At 40.5% G+C, this 21,590-nt stretch overlaps 3 protein-coding genes across 3 annotated transcripts; 2 read left to right on the plus strand and 1 right to left on the minus strand.

Annotated features, from left to right (window-relative positions):
* Positions 1-340: 340 nt before the first annotated feature.
* SERLADRAFT_458739 (uncharacterized protein) lies at positions 341-1,126 on the minus strand (the record flags this gene model as incomplete). Its single annotated transcript, XM_007314484.1, has 3 exons — positions 341-503; positions 574-852; positions 901-1,126. 2 exons carry the CDS (start codon positions 1,048-1,050, stop codon positions 586-588), a joined length of 417 nt encoding a protein of 138 aa, XP_007314546.1.
* Positions 1,127-5,650: 4,524 nt separating this feature from the next.
* Positions 5,651-6,551, plus strand: SERLADRAFT_434256 (uncharacterized protein; the record flags this gene model as incomplete). The annotated part of the gene is made up of 2 exons (XM_007314485.1): positions 5,651-5,941; positions 5,994-6,551. The coding sequence occupies 2 exons, from the start codon at positions 5,651-5,653 to the stop codon at positions 6,549-6,551; spliced, it is 849 nt and encodes a 282-aa protein (XP_007314547.1).
* An 8,097-nt stretch (positions 6,552-14,648) lies between these two features.
* Positions 14,649-14,816, plus strand: SERLADRAFT_343553 (uncharacterized protein; the record flags this gene model as incomplete). Its single annotated transcript, XM_007314486.1, has 1 exon — positions 14,649-14,816. A coding segment is annotated over one exon (168 nt), but the record flags the coding sequence as incomplete, so codon positions are not given.
* Positions 14,817-21,590: the final 6,774 nt, after the last annotated feature.

Consider the following 21,590-nt stretch of genomic DNA (forward strand, 5'->3'; position numbering starts at 1 on the left):
GGCAATCTAAAATCCAACCTTCGGGAGTGTGGTGTGCCAAAACCAACTAAAAATGTTTCTCAGTAGCAATGTCCAGGAGTCTAAGCCGAATTTACTGAAACTTGATCTGGAATTTGGTATGAAAGTAGTGAGTAAAGTCCCTGTGATTGTTGCGTCTAGATTTTGGATGTCCACCTAATCCAATGCAATAGTTCAGTCATGATTGGCCTTCAATTACCCAGTGAATCAATTTGGGTCAGATCAAACCGGCCATTGTTGCCGACAAGCCATGACTGTGACCTGGGGATAAACCTACACAAACCACGACAAGGGCCATTCACACTCAACAGACAGGTAATCCTTGATTGGAGAATACATTTCAACTTGACCGAGTGGGCGTCACCTTGACTATAAAAAAGACAGAAGTACATAGGCATAGATGACAAAAAGACCTCCCAGTCCACATATACACATGATCAACCATGACAACTGCATACTTAGGAGACAGAGTAGAATATACACCACTTTGGAAGATTCCAACCAGTTTCTGGATCAGTAAGTGATCATACCGTTGTACTAATATACTATGCTTACCAGCAGGGGAATTCAACTGGCCTTCACAAAATTTTGAAGGAATAAATCACGAGGTATGCTTATCTCCATCCCAAGTTCTTGAACAAGCGTTGTCACCTTGCTACACCGTCGAGAGGCACCTGGAAGCTGGGTGGAAAACAACTTAGCCTCCAAGTGACTCCACCTTGCTCTCCTTTCAATAAACAACTGCTCGATACTACATTCATTCTCTACGGCCTCAGCAAAGTCCATTAGGTTTTCTACAGAAGCGCCGTCTGCTCCCACCTGAAGTGGAATGGCCTACCAAAAAGTAAGTATACTCTCGAAAAACATTCAAAGATGACTCACCGGGGGTGCAATTATACTTTTACCCCTCAATGTGCCATGAGGACTGGACACAGGACTCAGGCTGGACCAAGTACTAGTAGAATTCTTGCATGGACTTTGACAACCCGGTGGGCTGTTGCTCTTTGTTTGTGAACTGCTTATCTTTGGCATTGTAGGAGGATGGAGTTTGAAGTGCAAATGTAGTGCGGTGAGCTAATAATCTTGGAAATTTGGGTGGGTTATTTGTACTAGCATTTCAGGTCCACCCACCCAGACGTATATGTGAGAAACTCACAGGACCCCAAAATGAGAGGTATATAAATGTACTCATACTAATACTCTGAGTCATAATTGTTTAATCCATCCGAGTCCACTGGCAGCGCACTAAGGCAGTTTGAGTTGTCATTAATTCTAATTCAGTCCTATCTACACAGGTCCAATATGTTCAAAAAGGAAGAATCAACTTGTAAAGTAGAAACTGAAGGCTAGCTGCCAAAGGTTTTGGCACCGGTGTGTAACACATGCGGCTTCTAAGGCTTCCTGGAAAGAACTATCATGATCCTGTTTTCAGCTCGGGTCTTCTGATAAGGGCTGTTCCCTGTTCCAAGTACGTGCTTTGTCACTCACGCTGCTTCCAAATTCAGGTTTATATCTGATTCTCTGATGCAGTGAATGCTGTCAAGGGTACATAAAAAATCACCTGCTGCATAATAGTTTCCCTCTTCAAGTTCATTGGGTATGCAAGACCCATTCTCATAACAGCTATTAATCCTCATGGCCATTTGACGCTTGCAAACTGGGGCTATTAAAAAGTCATGGTCGCTGTTGTGTATATTTATATGCTACTTCTACCAACGGTCTTGTATGCATGGTCAGGACATCCGAGTCCATCGTTAACCTTGTGCCTTATTCACTGGCACAACTTCCCAGCTTCCAATAATCTTGCAATCATCTGGGCCGGACTCTTACCCTTCGATGTTATCAAGACATAATAACTAATTTTCAGGTTGGAGCAGTGTTACCTCAACCTGAGGTTGAGGGCTTCAGGACCAAGTCTGTGAGTTGTTTCTTTTTGCTCTGTTCTTTTCTTAGCACTGGCATCTTTTGGGGTGCACTGGCCCTTTAAAATCCAATCTGTACCAATGCATAGGCTGATATGATAGGTCAGTGCAAAGGAGACATATTTGTATCAACTTGCTTAGCCTCAATTGGTGCTCGACTCGCCACCATGTCCAATCCATCATCATCAACATCCACAGGCAACATTGACAAGACTGACAATGTATCATTTCAAGTCCCTGGCTCTCTACAAGATCTTAGCAATGCTGGCATTATACCCAGCTCCTGTTTCTACAATGGTTATTTCGATGAAGTTATTAGAAGACTTCACAGCCGTTATGATTAGGAACTTGTTCACGTCATAGCTGCTAATATATTTGGCCTGGACCATATTCCCGCTCATGGTGAGCTATATGTCATCACACTTGGGTGCTAAAACTCTCGCTCATCACCACTCTAGATTACTCTCTCTTGACTTCAGCATCTGCGATCACAGATGTGGGGGCACCTTTTGCAGCTGAAGATGTGGAAACTCAAGGTGCTGGAGCCATCAATGTTGCTCCCAACTTAGATCTACTTTTGGTGGCAGAGTGTTTATTTGACGGAGATGGCGATCTGACTTGGTTGGGGGGTTTAGTAGTCTTACACGTCAGTTGTCCATATCCTTTTCATCCTTACCGTATTGACATTGGCCTGTTTTGTAGAGTTTCAATTGTCTGACCCACCACTTGCACTTCAAGAGTCGGCATCTGCTGATGAACCCCAAGAACCTGCATCTGATCCTGTACTCTCTAGCACACACCGCTCCCGTAATCAAACTTTACACTGTTGTCCAGAACTCCTGCACTTACACCTGTCACTACACCTGCACATTGACAAAACTGGATAAACCCGGTCTCTGCCGAAGCAGCCATTGTTCTCCATGGAGTCACCATTGTTCTCCTAGGAGTTATTATACTATAGCAAGTAGCACCTCTGACTATAAGTAGTAGGGGGTTTAGTATAGAAATACCTCAGTCATTTCTATAGCCTCTTGGGCAGTGGCTGAGTTTCACATAGTTTTATTACGTTATGAGCCCTGGTGCGCAAAAGCTACGCAGGAAATAATTCTTATTTGAAACAGCAACTTTGGAACCATGACCACAGCAAACAATACATCCACATGTCCAGTTCTCACTGGACCCAACAATTTTCAGATATAGAAACTCCGGATCATCTCAAAGCTACGTCGGGAAAAAGTTCTCCGGGTTGTTACTGGAGAGGAGCTTAAGCCCTCACCAGGAAAACCTACCTCCTTGGAGGATCCTGAAATCACCTGGATACTTAAGGATGAGAAGGTACATGGAATCATCCAGGACCACATCTCTGATGACCTCCTAATGAGGACTGGAGACCTCACCAGCTCCAAGGAGTTATTTGATAAACTTGTCTCACTCCATCAAACATCCAACATTGCCTCGGCCTTCTATTCATTCCAGCAACTCACCAAATTGTCCTGGGATGGGACATCACCTATCCAGGACCACATTGCGAAAATCCGGACAATTGATTCACACCTCTCCGGAATGAAACTAGGAGTTGATACCAAACTCATGGCCTTCGCTCTTCTCCAATCTCTCCCATGCACTCCTGAATGGCAAATATTTCAGTCATCGGTAATCAACACAATTGAAGAAAATAAACTTACCTTTGATGCAGTTGAGATCCGGATCACTGCAGAAGTTGCACGACAGTCAGGGAAGGCCCCTGGAGGTTCCAAATCAGCACTCAAATCCAAGGAGAAGTGGTGTGACTTCCACAAAGCTAAATCACACAACACCTTGGAGTGTCAAACACTTCAGTCAGCTGAAAAAGGTCAAAGGAAGAAGGGAAAGGAAAGACACAAGGATAAAGGAAAAGAGAAGGAAAAGGCAAATACAGCAGAGCAATCATCTGGATCTGACTCCAAGGAGGAACAGAGTCATATTGCATTGGAACATGTACATATTTCCAAGCCCCTTGCTAAACGCATTCAAGCTTACCTTGTGTCGGAACCCAATAAGACCAAAACAACAATCATCATTGACTCCGGAGCAACATCCCACATGGTCCCTCACTGCTCCTGGTTTGAGCCAGGAACATACCATGTTCTGCATCCTCCAAGGACAATCAGTTTTGGGGATGAATCCTCTGTAAATGCCATTGGCATTGGAACAGTAATTCTACAAGCAACTGTTGGCAAAAAGGACTACAATATTGCACTGTCAAATGTCTTACTTGTGCCAAACTTCACGTTAGCACTTGTCTCTGTGCACAAATTGTCCAAAACGGGGTTATCAACACTTTTTCCAGCAGGGTCAAATGCTTGTGAAGTTTGGAAAAAGGAGGAACTTATCCTCACTGTGTTACACAAGCGAGGACTTTATCACATCCAAGCAAAACCCGAAATTAACCCGGAGTCAGCTTTTGCAGCAGTAGATGTAAATTTATTGCTCAGGAGAATGGGACACATTGGAATGGACCGTATCCTCACTGTGTTACACAAGCGAGGACTTTATCACATCCAAGCAAAACCCGAAATGGTCTTATTGGGTTCCGACACAAGGTAAGCTTGAATGCGTTTAGCAAGGGGCTTGGAAATATGTACATGTTCCAATGCAATATGACTCTGTTCCTCCTTGGAGTCAGATCCAGATGATTGCTCTGCTGTATTTGCCTTTTCCTTCTCTTTTCCTTTATCCTTGTGTCTTTCCTTTCCCTTCTTCCTTTGACCTTTTTCAGCTGACTGAAGTGTTTGACACTCCAAGGTGTTGTGTGATTTAGCTTTGTGGAAGTCACACCACTTCTCCTTGGATTTGAGTGCTGATTTGGAACCTCCAGGGGCCTTCCCTGACTGTCGTGCAACTTCTGCAGTGATCCGGATCTCAACTGCATCAAAGGTAAGTTTATTTTCTTCAATTGTGTTGATTACCGATGACTGAAATATTTGCCATTCAGGAGTGCATGGGAGAGATTGGAGAAGAGCGAAGGCCATGAGTTTGGTATCAACTCCTAGTTTCATTCCGGAGAGGTGTGAATCAATTGTCCGGATTTTCGCAATGTGGTCCTGGATAGGTGATGTCCCATCCCAGGACAATTTGGTGAGTTGCTGGAATGAATAGAAGGCCGAGGCAATGTTGGATGTTTGATGGAGTGAGACAAGTTTATCAAATAACTCCTTGGAGCTGGTGAGGTCTCCAGTCCTCATTAGGAGGTCATCAGAGATGTGGTCCTGGATGATTCCATGTACCTTCTCATCCTTAAGTATCCAGGTGATTTCAGGATCCTCCAAGGAGGTAGGTTTTCCTGGTGAGGGCTTAAGCTCCTCTCCAGTAACAACCCGGAGAACTTTTTCCCGACGTAGCTTTGAGATGATCCGGAGTTTCTATATCTGAAAATTGTTGGGTCCAGTGAGAACTGGACATGTGGATGTATTGTTTGCTGTGGTCATGGTTCCAAAGTTGCTGTTTCAAATAAGAATTATTTCCTGCGTAGCTTTTGCGCACCAGGGCTCATAACGTAATAAAACTATGTGAAACTCAGCCACTGCCCAAGAGGCTATAGAAATGACTGAGGTATTTCTATACTAAACCCCCTACTACTTATAGTCAGAGGTGCTACTTGCTATAGTATAATAACTCCTAGGAGAACAATGGTTACTCCATGGAGTGGTGGCTATGCTCCATGGAGAACAATGGCTGCTTCGGCAGAGACCGGGTTTATCCGGTTTTGTCACATTCTAGTGGTCAAATTCTATGAATCCCACAAATACACAAAGCCCCAATATGGGTATGCTGAACCCATCAACCTGCAGTATTGGTACAACTTACAAAAGGATGACAATATCAAATATGGCCCTCTGAGGACAGCTGATGATGTAATGTGGGCGGGTAGATTTGTGGTGGATATGTACCTGTATGAAAAGGACCCAAAAGTAGTAGGAAAGGAGGACTATACACTGGATCTTCCTATGCCCATAGTATTGGTGCGTCCCCTTTTGATCTCAACCTTCTTTGTCTAATATAACATACATACAGAGGGTAGTACCTAACATAGATGTGGGCCAACTCTATCCCACTCAAGCCCAGAAAGACGACTTCGACAAAGTTTTCAATCGTGTTATTACCAGGTCAATTTTGGAGTTGGAGAATATTATGAGGAGTGCACCCCAGACTGTTGCTAACCTAAAAGCTGAAATTGCAGCTGCTCAGATTGCAGCACTAGAGGTTGCTACCCATGATTTGATAGTAAACTGCACTCTGTGTCCTCCTCAGAGTGGTACCCGTTCACGCACCCCCACCACTACTCTACCTACTCCCCATTTGCACCCCCAAGTGTTGCCTAAAGAGATATCTCCCATCAATCTCTCAGTCTTCAAAGTCCAGCTGCATTTTGATCATTTTCTTCAGGCTTTTCAAGGATCCATAGCTGATCTGGCACATAGACATTTTCAGGATCATTATAATGCCCCCCGAAGTTGTGCTAAGGCAGCTAGGAGAAGGAGTCCTTTTCACTCTGAAGAAGAAGTGGGTTGGCCTGTTCAACAGAAATTGGGTGTAGGTAGCTCCAGCAACAATGTCACAAGGAGGAAGTGAAACACGTACACGGACAACACATCATATGTATTACTTCTCTTGTTTTTGTACTCTGTGCTTGTAAATAATATGGTACTTAGACATATACAACTTCTCTTTGTATTAGAATAAGCAAATTTTGTGTGTTACCTATTTCTGATTCGGGATATTGCCGGTGCAGATTGAGGTATTGTGTCTTGACAGCATATTTACAAACAGGTCCTAGATAATCAAAGGTATCAATTTCATATTAACTGATGTTATTATTTCATAAACTGACTGGATGTGTATGGTGTAATTTGGGTTCAAGGAGAAAAATGGCACATGTACCAAGTATGGTTGATCGCACATGTCCTGTGTGTGTAACCACCAAGAGTTTGTTACTCTGGTGCACAACTCAGACAAAGCTATAAAGATAGTGAGGGGAGTGGTTACCCTTAGGATAGAACCAAGTTAGTTGTGGGTAAACAACAGGAGGACTCGCTGAGGAGTCTCCTTGATCTATCGGGGTACATATACTACTACAGGTTGTTTGTACATGTGTATAATACAGTTGATGGGAGCAGTGGCTGATGATGTCAACAGGCTGTGTGACCAGCTCCACTACGTGAGAGACTTTGTAACTAAAAGTAAAGAAAAGCAGTGCAGCGTGAGAAAGTGGAGTTTGAACAAAATGGAAAGTGCCACATGGCACAGTGTGTGAGAACTACACAAGAAAGTTAAAGAGGAGAATGAAAATTAAAGGTCTGAAAATTGTGTATTGTAACAGTGTGTGGAAAACTTTTGAAAACACTGCAAGGTGTCATGGCTCACCTATCAATATCAGTGATGTGTGCTTGGTATAGGAAAGGAAAGAGGAGAGAACTTGAGGCAGACAACCTCCTGAACAAGTAGTATTTGATGAAGTCAACTTGGATGAAAATGTTTAAAATCAAGAAGACTATGACTCAGATGGGTCAGAAGATATATTCCTCAACAGCTTACAAGAACCATATAAAAATTGCAAGACAACACCCAGGATAACTTGAACCCTGACTCAGAGATGCAGGCTGGCAGTTTACATCACCCAACTCCCTGCACTTCAATCTGGATGACAATGATGATGATGAAAGTGTAGTGGAACAAAATAAGAATGCTGGCAAGGTTATAAGGGTGGATCTGAATGCTCCTAATAAATGGAGGGAGAGTTTTCACCAGTTTAATCAAGATGATGATGAGATGGATGTTGATCTTCCAGATGATAAATGGGCTCTATTTTCCACAGAATTGGATTAGAAATTTGCACATTGGGCATTGCAGGAGGGAGTTGGTCAGAAATCTCTTGACAGATTACTGGCAATTCCTGAAGTGAGTGATGCCTCCGCACTTTGATTCATGTTTTATGTTAACTGACCTCCAACCTTTACAACAGCTTTTCCAGATACTGTGCCTTTCTTATCAAAATAGCAAAAGCCTTCTAAAAATTATTGACTCCAAAATTTTTAAAAGGGCCAAATGGCACTCAAAATATCTACACTTTGATGATCATCCAGAAGAAAAACACCTTATACAATATAGAGACCCCTTATAAGCCATTGCATCTTTGTTGGGCAATCCAGCACATGCAAGAGACATAGTCTATAAACCCTCAAAAATATTCACAAACAGCAACAGGGATGATTGTATATTCAATGAGATGTGGGCTGGAAAATGGTGGCATTCTGTACAGGTTAATATATTCATGCCAATGGTTGCTTTCTGAATTTCATACTTATTTCTTTGATTTTAGGCTCTTTTACCTCAGGGAGTATCTGTTGCTCCTGTTATAATAGCAACAGACAACACTCAGTTGACTCAGTTCTCAGGCAACAAGTCTGCATATCCGGTGTATCTTACACTAGGCAATATACCCAGCTCTATTAGGTGCAAACCCTCTCAGCACGCTTGTGTACTTATTGGATATCTGTCTGTCAATAAATTGGTGAAAAAAGGCTTGACAACAAAGGAGAAGACAGCATGTGTTCAAAGACTTTTCCATGCCTCAGTACAGATGATTTTTGAGCTACTTATTGAGGCTGGATGTAAAGGAACGGAGGTTACAGGTGGAGATGGTGTAGTGAGAAAACTTCACCCTATTCTTGCTTGCTATGTTGCCGACTATCCAGAGCAATGTCTGGTGACTTGCTCAAAGTATGGAATATGTCCCCAGTGTAGGTGTCCAGCAACAGACCTTGAAAATAAAGCAGCTGGGGAACCTAAGATATCTGACTGGACTCTCTCTATTATTAATCAAGCCTCATCTTTAAAGTCAAGAAGGGAACTTTTTGATTAATGTATGGATAAATATGTATCTGGAGGTGTTTACAGGCTATTTTGGGAAGGATTTCCCTACTGTGATATTCATCTTTGCATTACCCCCAATGTCTTGCATCAGTTATATCAAGGTGTCGTTAAACATCTCATCTCATGATGCCAAGATTTTATGGGTACAGAGGAACTGGATACAAGAATATGCACTTTACCTCCTGCATATGGATCAAATCATTTCAAAAATGGCTTATTGGCTCTTTCTCATCTGGAGGCAAAAGAAAAAATATGGCCAAGGTACTTTTAGGATGCCTTGTAGGAAAACTCCTCAAGCAGGCAATTATTGCAATTAGATCACTTTTGGACTTCATTCACATTGCTCAGCAATACAATCCTTGGATATCTATCAGATGTTCTTAAAATATTTCATCAAAACAAAGCAATTTTTGTCACTCTGGTTGTTAGAGAAAATTTGAATATTGCTAAATTTCACTCTCTATTGCATTATGTTGACTCTATTCACTGGTTTGCGGCTACAAATAACTACAACACAGAAATGTTTGAACATTTCCACATAGACATGGCCAAGGATGCATAGAGAGCATCAAATCATAGAAATGGGCATCCACAAATGACCACCTGGCTAACAGGAAAACAAAAAACTGCGTGGTTTGAATGTGATCATTGGTCTTTACAAAATAGACCAGTTCTACATCAGCAAAATATTCTCCAGAATCTATCTGCCTTAGGTATTAAAATAGCCATAGTATCTCCTCTTCCATGACAACCCCTTTAATCAATTCAACAAAACCACCAATGTCATGGCTTGATATGTGATATCAAGGAGTTTCTGAATTGCCAAATGCATGGTCAGCCAGGTTATATGTCCAGAAATCAAGTCAATATTGCAAATCTCCCAATTGATTCACTTGATATATTTATTAGTTTTAGATTCACTCCAATTCACCTTGGAGATGATGCTAGTGCAAGTGTAAAGTACGAAGTCATCAAAGCAAGACCTAGGTCCAAAGGAAATACCCCACAGTTTGATAATGTTGTTGTATTAGACTCATTAGAAGCAGAGTCAACAGGCGTTGCTAGTAATATTCTTCTCTAATTTCATAATCAGTTTCAAGTCGTGAATTAATGACATAGGTACACATATTGGAAGAGTTAAAGTAATATTCAAGCTCCCTGCCATTTCTCATGGTGGTTCTGTTGGTATACCAAAACATTGGCCCAAAATTCCATTAGCATACATTAAATGGTACACCAAGTTGAAAGGTAGTGCAGATGCTGTTAGTTTTGGTGATTCTGCACCTTTGTGCTACCTATATATTTTCATTCCTTTCTCTATCTATTCTTCTATCATTCACTATTGATTATGTTCTCTATTATTTCGCCTTTGTGGCTGCTTTGTTTACCTTTGTTTACAAAACTTCGGACAGTACTGCAGAGTCCAATGCTTCCTATTCTCTAGTTACTCACATTGGACTCTAGGTACTGTATACCTGTTATACTCTCTAATAATTTAGTTACTCACATTGGACTCTAGTTCCAGTCCCTGATTGCTCTCAGCAAGTGGCTAGACACTTCCTTCAAGCTTTGTTCTTAATAGATGCAGCTTATATAATGTATGTGGCTACAAAACCTGCACTTAGAGCTGATGGTACTCCACCAGCTTCCATAGTACTATTCAGCAGTATACAACAAGGCTGCCACTTGTTGCCTTTGTTTGGAAAAAATCACGTGCCTGCAAATTAACATAAGAACTATGCCAGATGCTGGGCATCAGACCTACATTATCAAGGTGTTTTATCCACAAACAGATGGACAAATAGAAAGACTCAACCAGGAGTTGGAAAAGTATCTCCGTATATCTATTGATGACAAACAGACAGATTGGGCCAAGTGGCTACAGATAGCCCAGTTATTTTTGTCAAACAGTCATTGGCTACAAGAAAAACACTATTTGAGGTTACAAGGTTGTACCTCCCCAGAATGGGTATAGTGTTGGTGATTCTGCACCTAGTTGTGCTATCTATTTTCCCTTCTTTCTAAATCACTTTCCACTTTATTCTTTTTGCTGTATTGTTCAGTATTCACTGAGCATTCTATAATTTTGCCTTTGTGGCTGATTTGTTTACCTTTGTTTACAAAACTTCGGACTAGTATTGCAGAGTCCAGTATTCCTATTCTTTAGTTACTCATGCTGGACTCTAGGTACTGTACACATTCTGTACTCTCTGATAATATAGTTACTCATACTGGACTCTAGTTCTGTCCCTGTTAGCTCTCAGCAAGTGGCTAGACACTTCCCAGAAGTTCTCAATTGAACATATAGAACCTGGCAAGGGAAAGAACATGGCTACCAGGACTATGGTCAAAAATATGAAGTCTGTTCTAGACAAAATGTGCAAGGCACTATACAACACTGCAGAGCAGATGTAAGACAGGGCAGAGCGTAGATGCTCTAAGGCCCCTGATTACAAGGTTGGTGACCTGGTCTGGTTAAACACCGACCACTTAAAAGCAAAAGACTGGCAGTCTAGAAAACTGACCAAAAAGTGAATTGGCCCTCATTGGATTAAGGGAGTCAATCCCAATACAGTGGAGCTGGAACTCCCAAAACAAATGAGGGTAGTACCCATGATCAACATTAACCGTGTAAAACCCTACTAAGGGCCACTGCCGGGACAGTGCGTAAACCAGCCTAGACCGGTTATAGTCACCCAGGAAGATGAAGAAGAGTTTGAAGTTGAACAAGTGGTGGATACATATTTGAAGCGTAGAAAATTAGAGTTTCTGGTCCTCTGGAAAGGCTATGGAGACAAGGACAGAATGTGGGAACCAAAAGCCTATCTGGACAATTCCCGCAATGTTGTTTGAGAATTTTATTCTAAGAATCCCTCAGCTCCTAAGAAGCTTAGAAGCATGAATGTAAACCTTTCTAATTCTCTTTTTCAACCTATGCCTAATTATTTCACTACTACCTCCAGAACTTGGCCTCACCTGAAAGTCAAGTCTTTAGGGGGGAGGGGGGTGAGGGGGCGTTACAATACACAAATATCGGACTTTTGACTTGTAGTCTCCTCTTTAACTTTCTTTCTCTTCTGGATACTTGTGCCATACAGCACTTTCCTTTGTTTTCAAGTCCCACTTGTATCTTCATTTTCTCATGCTACACAACTTCTAGCAACTGTATATTACACATGTATGTACTATTAGTATCATCATCTTCCCCTAGGGCCTGCTTTAGGCCCAATATCCTGATGCATAGGTCTAAGGATGGGAGCTTCAAAAATGATAATTGCCAAGAAGAAGATATTGACAAGGAGATCTCTCTGAACTCTATTCCTAAATATCATTACCTGTGATTAACAAGTGATATTAGTATACTGTGCATTGAGGTAGGCAAAAGCCTCACTTGTGAACTGGAACTCATACAAAATATCCAGTCCAGTGCAATATTACCTTCAAGTTCAAGTTTTGTCATTATGTGCCAATCTAATGTATGCATCATATAGCAAACACGGCACTGTACTAGTATGTAATAATAACTGTATTGAACACTGAGTAGTGCTAGTGGTGCTGACTGGTATGACTTAATATTGGAGAAACATTCCTTGAAAGCTGTTGTTGGACTCCAGAAAGTCACAATATTGTAACTAAATGGTAACAAGTTCAAAATATGAGTATGGTTAATATTTGATTATTAGCCCACCAAAGTTGGATAGCCATGGTAGTACCTGTCATTGACATCATGCCACATTGGTTCACTCATCATATATTAGGTAAGCAAGGATGGCTGGTCAATCACCAGTAACTCCAACTTAAACTTGAAATTATTGGTGACTCCACTGTGACAAGCTTAGTTGGTAGTCCTGTCCGTGGTTCAAGATCATCATGGATAATGGTGTTAAAAACATAGTACAGGATTGTTGAATCCACCATATATATATTGATAGCAGCAACTTGAACTTGGGGCAGAGCTTATCCACTAGCAGGCACTTGCTTGTGTCTTAAATGCCTGCTTACTTGCTGTTTGAGGCAGTGTGTTCAGGCCAGGTTCAATGTGTTATATATGTCCTGTAATGCATGTGATGTTTGGCTATTATGTCCTGTAACACTTGTAACACACCTGTGAGTCTTGATGTTACTCCTTGTGGCTGTATTACATCATGTGGTTGACATAGAGTGATAATGGTGATGGTGATGTAGCCAAGTCTGTAATCATCCACATTACCACACTACTGACTAACCTATTTTGGTCCAAAGGATGAATCCTCACAGCATCAACTTGAAAGGGACCGGTTTATTCAAGAGATGTACAAGGCGCCTGGCAAAGCCTTTATTGTAGGCTAACTAGCTGTGTGATCACCGGGAATTATCACAGCTAACTAACATTATTGTGCGGGAATTACAGGAGGTCTTAACAGAATATAATAGAACATTACAGAAATGTTTACCTATATTTATATTAACTGTACAGTGCCACATGTATTTAGGTATAAATACCCTTGCAATAGATGGAAACTCCTCAGCAAGTCCTCCTTATATACCAATGACAAACTTGTTCCTAGTATCCTGAGTCTACCGCTTGAGCTTACCTTCACCACTACTCCTTGAGTTACTGTGTGTGTACCAGAGTCTACAAACTTTGGGTATTGTTACACCTCCCAGTAGATTTCCAGGGTTTGTTGTCTGATTCACAATGTGATGTCTCATCATCTAGACCTGACTGTCCATTTGGTGCCACTTGAGCAACCAAGCAGCTTTGTTGCTCCTTATGTACTACTCACAATGTCTTCAGTCTTTTTTAACAGTTTTTTGCAGAAATATTTCCCTCAGATGACCCTGAGGAAGCTGTCAAAATGGATGATCTATCAAACACCAACAACACACACCCCAGTCATTCTAGTCTGTGACAATCCACTTCAACTCTTCTTCCTTTCCCAAATTACCACTTATTCTGTCTGTGGGAGTGGTATTGGAATGACAGTGTGCAGAAATCACAAGCCTCATTTAATGAGCTTCTTTCTATAGTTGGCAATCCATGTTTTCAACCACAAAAGACTTGTAACATTGATTGGGGCCTTGTGGATAAACATCTAGCTAGTGATAATGTTCAAGAATAAATGGATAAGGATGCAGGGTGGACCTGAACTCCTGTCAGCATATTGGTTCCTTTTCACAGGAAAACAATTCGTCCCGGCTTACAGGAATATGTTCACACTGATTTTTCCCACCGTCACATAGTATCAGTTATGCATGAAAAGTGAGCTAACACCAATAGCAGTCTTTTCCACTTTGAGCCTTATCAGCTTCTCTGGCAGAAAGGAAATCAAGATCCTGTACAGAATTATATACATTACAAGCCTTCTTTGATGCCCACCATAAACCTCAAGAATCTCCAGGAGAACTGGGCAGAAATATGTATCTGTATGAAGGATTGTGATTGTAATATTTATGATACTACTGCTGCACCAGCATCTCCCTTGGAGCGTGGCCCCAGCAAGACAACTACTAGGGTGCTTAATTCTGGTAAAAATAAAAATAAATATAGAGAATTGTAAAATAGAAAAACAAGTTTCTCTTAATATTTAAGTTTCTTCTTCATCGGAGCCACTTCCCACAGAAATCCCAAGGTGTGTGTTGATGTGCACATATTTATTCCAAAAGGAGATCTGTTTAGACATTGGTGTAGAAAGCCTTGCCCGGGGCATAGTACACCCAACCAGTGCACTGCTTGATTCAGGCGCTAACAGAATCTTCATAGATTAGGTCTAGGCAGAGCAAATTGGACTCCCCCTTGTAAAATTAGATATATCTATTCCTGTCTATAATGTTAACGGTACACTTAACACTGGTGGCTATATTATGCACAAATATTCTTTTGTTGTCGAGTACCAAGGACACAGAGAAGGAGTCACTGCCGAAGCTACCCAACTAGGGAAGATTAATTTAATCTTAGGCTGGACCTCGCTATTTAAACACAATCTTACTGGCAGACAAGGGTTGTCACATTGCCCTCAGGAGTGTGATGACTTGGGTAAGCCGAGTCATGCCCATCAAACTGAGCTTAATGAAAGGATAAACACTGGTCACGTTTATGCCAAGCTCAGATCTTTAGATAAGATTGACAATGACAATGACGAGGTAAAACCTGAGGAAGAGATTATGAGACTGGTACCTCCAGAGTACCATGACTTCTGGAAAGCCTTTTCAAAACATAAATCAGAGCGCTTCCCAGAGGCTAAGCCTTGAGACCATGCTATAGATTTGAAGGACACATTTAAACCTAGAAAAGGACACATGATTCCCTTCTCTGCTCCAGAAAGAGATGAGGTTTCAAGTTTCATAGATGAACAGCTCAGGAAGGGTTACATCAGACCTTCCAAAAGCCCTATGATGTTCCTGGTGTTCTTCATTCCTAAAAAGAATGGTAAGATACATATGATTATGGACTATTGTTACTTGAATGAGTACACAGTTAAAAATGTGTATCCACTGCCTTTGATTAGTCAGCTAGTAGACAAATTGGCTGGCGCCAAGATCTTGACAAAGATGGATCTCAGATGGGGGTACAATAATGTATGCATCAAAGAAGAAGATGCTTGGAACATCAGGAAAAACCTAGTTGCCTTTTATAGTTATCATAGCCACCATAGTGCTATATAGGGAAAATAGTAGCTATAGTACGCCTAGACAAGTCCCTATTATATAGCTCTATATAGCAGCACTATTTTGAGCCATTTGCTATGCCTGCTATAGTAGCACATTTGTGATATACATTGTTGCCTTTACTTTGGCTGCTTTCATAGATTATAAGATATATCATAATTCTGGATTCTTGTTTCAAATCAATCATACTAAATTTACTTTTACTATAGCATATAGCAAACTGTCAGAATTTATTCCTAATACTGTTGTATGACATGCATAGAGTAAACTACTGTAATGAAGTGAACCCCCACAAACTAGAAAGTTCTCTCAACTTCCTGTTTGGTCTTAAGATACTTATTCACTATGGACAACATTCAATATTATTGTATAAATACACTTTGACAATACTCACAGAATTTCATGAATAACTTGACAAGTTTTCTTTATAGTTTGTCAAGCCTTGATGAATAGTGCAAGCATCTGGTAAGTGATTATAAGTATAGGTATAGATATAAGTGGAGGAACGTACTTTGGCTTGTTAACCTATTCACACCTATTCAGAAAAAGATAAGGTGGTCAAACACACTTTGGAGTAGTTGTAACATACCTTAGTGATAATTGAAGCAATAGTGTATGCTGCTACTACCAGCTGATGATGTAGTGGTGGGATATGTTGGGTATTGATATGGCACTGGTGCCAGTGGCCACTGTGAATAGAGCAGAGCTAATTTTGGTACCTTATAAGATAGTTATTAGAAAAAATTACACCTAGAGCTAATAGCATACTTGTTAATGTTATTGCAAATTCAAAGGAAAGAAGGATGTGCAGGACTCTAAAGCGCAATGGTGTACCATTGTGATGTGACATGTAACATCACACTAGTGCCACGTGTAACAACCAAGAGTTAGTTACTCTGGCGCACACAAGAACACACTATAAAGGTAGTGATGAGGGAGTGGTTACCCCTTAAGCTGCAGAGAGTTTGTTGGTATACAACAGGAGGATTTGCTGAGGAGTCTCCTTGATCTATTGGGGTATTTATACTAATACAGAGTGTTTGTACCTATGTACTGTACAGTTGATAAAAGCAGTGGCTGATGATGTCAGAGGGCGCAGCCCGTGTGACCAGCTCCACTGCATGAGAGAGTTTGTGTCTAAAAGAAGAACAAAGGCAGCGCTGCACAAGAATGTGGAGTTAGAACAAAAAAGGAAAGTGCTGCATGGCACGGAGTGTGAACTATAGTAAAAAGGTTAAAGTGGAGAATGAAAATTAAAGGAAAGGTCCAAAAATTGTGTTATCGTAACACCACGTATGTATCGAGAGCTGACTCTGAAAAATATGTGGCACTCAAATCTAATCTAATCCTGAGAAGTGTGTGAAAATAGACAGTGACACTGTCCATTTTCACACACTCAATTATAGTGTTCAAAGTTAGCTGCTGGAAAATTTGCTTTGGTGCCACATATTCAAACTCCGCTTAAATTTATCCTTGTGCGTCAAGCAAGACACTTCAACTTTGATGCAATATTAATAGTATTCTCTAGTACCCATACAATTAAATATTTTGGATATTTGTGATAGATTTTTTTAATAAAACCATTAGGCTAAATTACTTGCATACCAAACCATTGTATGAATAATAGGGGCATTCTCATCAGCACCAGAAAAATGTCTCATAGAAATTAACAAGCTATATAGCTTCTATAGCTGCTATAGCATATATAGCATCTATCATAGCAATGCCTGGTTGCTGAAGTGTGTAGACAATATTTGGACACTTCAGTCACCCCCAAAACATAAGCATTTAGCTTCAACTATCTGTGTAAATGTATAAAGCTAAGAGCTTGTTTTTCCTGGTATCATCCCAAGTGCTCCAGCAAGGATGGGATCATCCCAGAAGTGGGATAATACCACCCTTCTGGGATTTTCCCATGGTATCAGACCATTTGTTATGGTGGGATAATCCCATTAGATGGGATAATCCCAGACATTTGCCACATGTCACATGATGTCAGGGGGGCTTTACTGCAAAAATAGTTCCTGCATAAATGTAGCCAACATCAATACATTATCAATAGTACTAATAGCCATGAAGCAGAATACAATACTACCTGCTTTCATCATTTATAACATATATACAAATTTCAAATGGTGTTTACTCTCAATTGAACCTTAATTTGTCCAGCTTCTAGTGTAATATCATATACTATAGATTGATGGAGGAGACTTTGACCAAAGGTTAGTGTAACTAATTGTGACATATAACCATTTACAAATTAACCTGATTTAATTCAGTTGATTAGGAGATAATTCAACCATATCTCTTTTCCTTAACTGACTATATAACTTTGTCATTTCTACTTATCATATAATTTACTGCATATCACAAAGTAGATTTATCTACCCTGGATTTCTATCAATGTTACTTAAAATGGCTTATAGTCAAAGGAATACAAGATGTTTGACAATACCAAGCATATACATCTGCAGGATTACAATACCTCTCATTCAGGCTCATCCAACTTTAAATAATGTAACACTCTTGCAACCAGGCAAAGATATGTCACAAATCCATTTAATGTGCTGATCCAAAAGATATGATATTTTTTTGAATTGTGCAGCTTTATCCAAGTGCCTGAACTGAAAAATGCACAAAGATACCAGTCCGAGTAAGTACTACATATTCATTATCCTTCCCTCTGCTGCATCATTGTCAAAGGCAGAACATGTCTTGCATGAGACAAATTGCTGGCTCTTTGTGGCAGCCCAGCATCCACAAGCCAACACCCATTTTATCCACTATATGTCCCCACGCATACAATTGATTATAAATTTTTGTGAAAACAAAAATGGCTGAAAGGTGTGCTCTGCATGCTTATGCAATTTCATGTGACTTGGGATGAACCTACGTGAGGGCTACTCTGAATCACTGTCCCAGTTCAACCTTAGGTTCATCCAGGTCCTACCATAACATAATAGTTGGTTTACAAACAAAATACTGCAACATGTAAAAAATGGAAACTGCTGGAAAAGGACAATAATATTTTAAGCTGCTGGGAACTTACCTATGATTATATGTTACAGAATAACCTTAGTGCATTTCAGGAGTATTTTCCCCTGTCATGCTGAGTCACCAGCAGCCTAAGCATGCTATTCGATAATTCTGTTCCTGTTGTGGGATCTCCCTGTCCTATTCTGACTCAGGGTGATCTTGTCCCCTGCTTGGATTTGTCTGTGATGTAGTGAGATGATCCTATGTAATTTGGAGATTTTTCTAGATCAGATTGAACTGGAATGATCCCATCTCTTTCCAAGACTTTCCTTGGCTGGTTTGGGATGATGCTTTACCCTTCAGGCATTGGTCCATATCAAATTGTGATGATCCCATCCCATTTGGTATTTGTCCACATTTAACTGGGATCATCCCCTTTTTTGCTGGGATTTTCCCAGATTGGTTTGAGATGACCCTATCCCCCCTTGGTATTTGTCCATGTTGAACTGAGATTTTCCCAGATTCAATTGGGATCATCCCATCCTCTTTTGGTATTTGTCCATGTTAAACTGGTATCATCCCATCTCTTGCTGGGATTTTCCCAGATTCAATTGGGATCATCCCATCCTCTTTTGGTATTTGTCCATGCTTAACTGGGATCATCCCATCTCATTTGGTATTTGTCCATGCTTAACTGGGATTTTCCCAGATTGGTTTGGGATCATCCCAGATTGGCTTGGGATTATCCCATCCTCTTGTGGTATTTGTCCACATTGAGCTGGGATCATCCCATCCCTTTATGGTATTTGTCCATATTGAACTGGGATGATCCCACCCCCTTCTGGTATTTGTCCATGTGAGAAGTGGGTAACCCCATGTTACGTGGGGACATGTACAGATTTAACTGGGATGATCACACCCTATTTCAGGGATTTGTCCAGATCAGTGTGGGATGATCCTCAGTAAAAAAAATCAAAAGTTGGGCAATGTCAATGGTCAGAATCAGTTTTGAAGGAAATTACCTGAGTTCTACATATTGCCATAAAAATGATAATCCAAAAAGAGTGGTGTGAGACAGCATCACTATCATATGAGAGACAGAGAATGTTGGCAGAAACCTTACTTGGCATGAAAAAATATTTTCCGGATTCATTTCAATTTCTCAAGAATCTAAAAAAAGAATACCTTTACAGCACTCAGATTCTTTGTGGACTTAGATACTGTACTATACACAGTCAGCATATAGGCACCAGTCACCCCTTAGACCTTCAGCTGGTAGCTCCCAGAAATGGCACAACTCAAGGTATTAAATACCTAAGCAGTGCCTAATTAATCCTCACACTCAAGTCATCTAGTGTAGGAGTATCAAAATGGAGATCTTGTGTATTATACTGTACATAGCAAGCATCCCCCTCTCCCCATAGACCTTCAGCCAGCAGCCCCCAGGAACCACTCTCAGAGAATGTACAATATAAGGTATCAAATACCTTGGTAGTGCCACAAAAGTGGTAAATTCATGTTTTTGCAAGAACATGACTTTATGTTTCTTTTTACTATGTTTTACTTTCTACAAGGTCAGGATTTTCCTCACAGAATATGCCAGATCTAGTGTAAATCTAATATTCGATGTCCTTCTGCAGATTACTTTGTTGTCACAGCATTTGTGTTGTGTTTCCTAGTTTTTACTTCAGTTAAGGGTATAATAAACCTTGCAAAAAAGCAGAACTCACATATCACATCTATCAGCAAGGACAACAGCATCTTTCTAGTGTATGGTTCCTGCAATTGATTATATCTAGAAATTGATAATGTTCCACATTTAAAAAAAAGGGAATGCTTCTCCCCAAATTTGCAGTAAGCTACAATGAGGAACTTGTAACTCATATATTTCAAAATAGTCTTGATTATATTGGGCTAAAGTACCATTATTCAGGTGGAAAAGACTGGAAATATCTTCACTAGTTGGCCCAGCATTCTCACATGTTAGTATTAGCACCAATCCCCCTGATACCATGTGACATGTGACAGGTTATTGGGATTATCCCATCTGAGGGATAATCCCACTATGGTACATGGTCTGATACCATGGGAAAATCCCAGAAGGGTGGTATTATTCCGCTTCTGGGATGATCCCATCCTTGCTGGAGCACTTGGGATGATACCAGGAAAAACAAGCTCTTAGCTTTATACATTTACACAGATAGTTGAAGCTAAATGCTTATGTTTTGGGGGTGACTGAAGTGTATTTGGAACATATGTAATAGACTTCCATTACATAAATAATCAGGCTAACACACATGCCAAACCATTTAGTGAGTAATAATGGTGTTTTCATCATAATCAGAATGAAATTCCCAAAGATAGAAATAAGCTATTATAGCTACTATAGCAGCTATACTATTTATTATAGAAAAAACTTGATTGTTATAGTAATACATTAGTTGTCATAGAAGCCATAGAAACATGCTTGGCTATATAGCAAAATGGTTTTTCCTGATGAAGGCCGTGTTCATGTGCCACCGAGGATCCTTCAAGCCCCTTGTCATGTTGTTTGGGTTGACCAATTCACCGGCAACCTTCCAAAGCATGATGAACAAGATCTTTGCAGATATGGAAAACTGTGTTGTCATTTACATTAACAATTTATTAATATTTACAAAGTCAGACAATGAGGCTGAGCACAACAAGGTTGTGCAACCCTTGAAAAATCTCACTAAAAAGGACATTGTCTGGCACTGGGGTGCCAAAAAACAAGGAGCTTTTGATAAGCTTAAACAGGCATTTACAACAATGCCCATATTAGCATTTCACGAACTAGACAAAGAGTTCCAGCTAGAAACCGACTCTTCTGATTTTGCTACTGGGACTGTTCTATCAATCAAATGCCCTGATGATCTTTGGAGGCCTTGTGCTTATTTATTGCATAGTTTGTCACCTACAGAGCACAACTATCAAATTTACAATAAGGAGATGCTGGCAATCATTAGAACTTTAGAGCACTAGCGGCACTACTTAGAAGGTGCTAGGCACCAACTCAAAATTTGGACTGATCATAAAAATCTAGAGTATTTTATGACGGCCCGAGACTTGAACCAAAGACAGGCCCGCTATATG

The sequence above is a fragment of the Serpula lacrymans genome (genome assembly GCF_000218685.1).
Source record: "Serpula lacrymans var. lacrymans S7.9 unplaced genomic scaffold SERLAscaffold_3, whole genome shotgun sequence".
NCBI lineage: Eukaryota > Fungi > Basidiomycota > Agaricomycetes > Boletales > Serpulaceae > Serpula > Serpula lacrymans.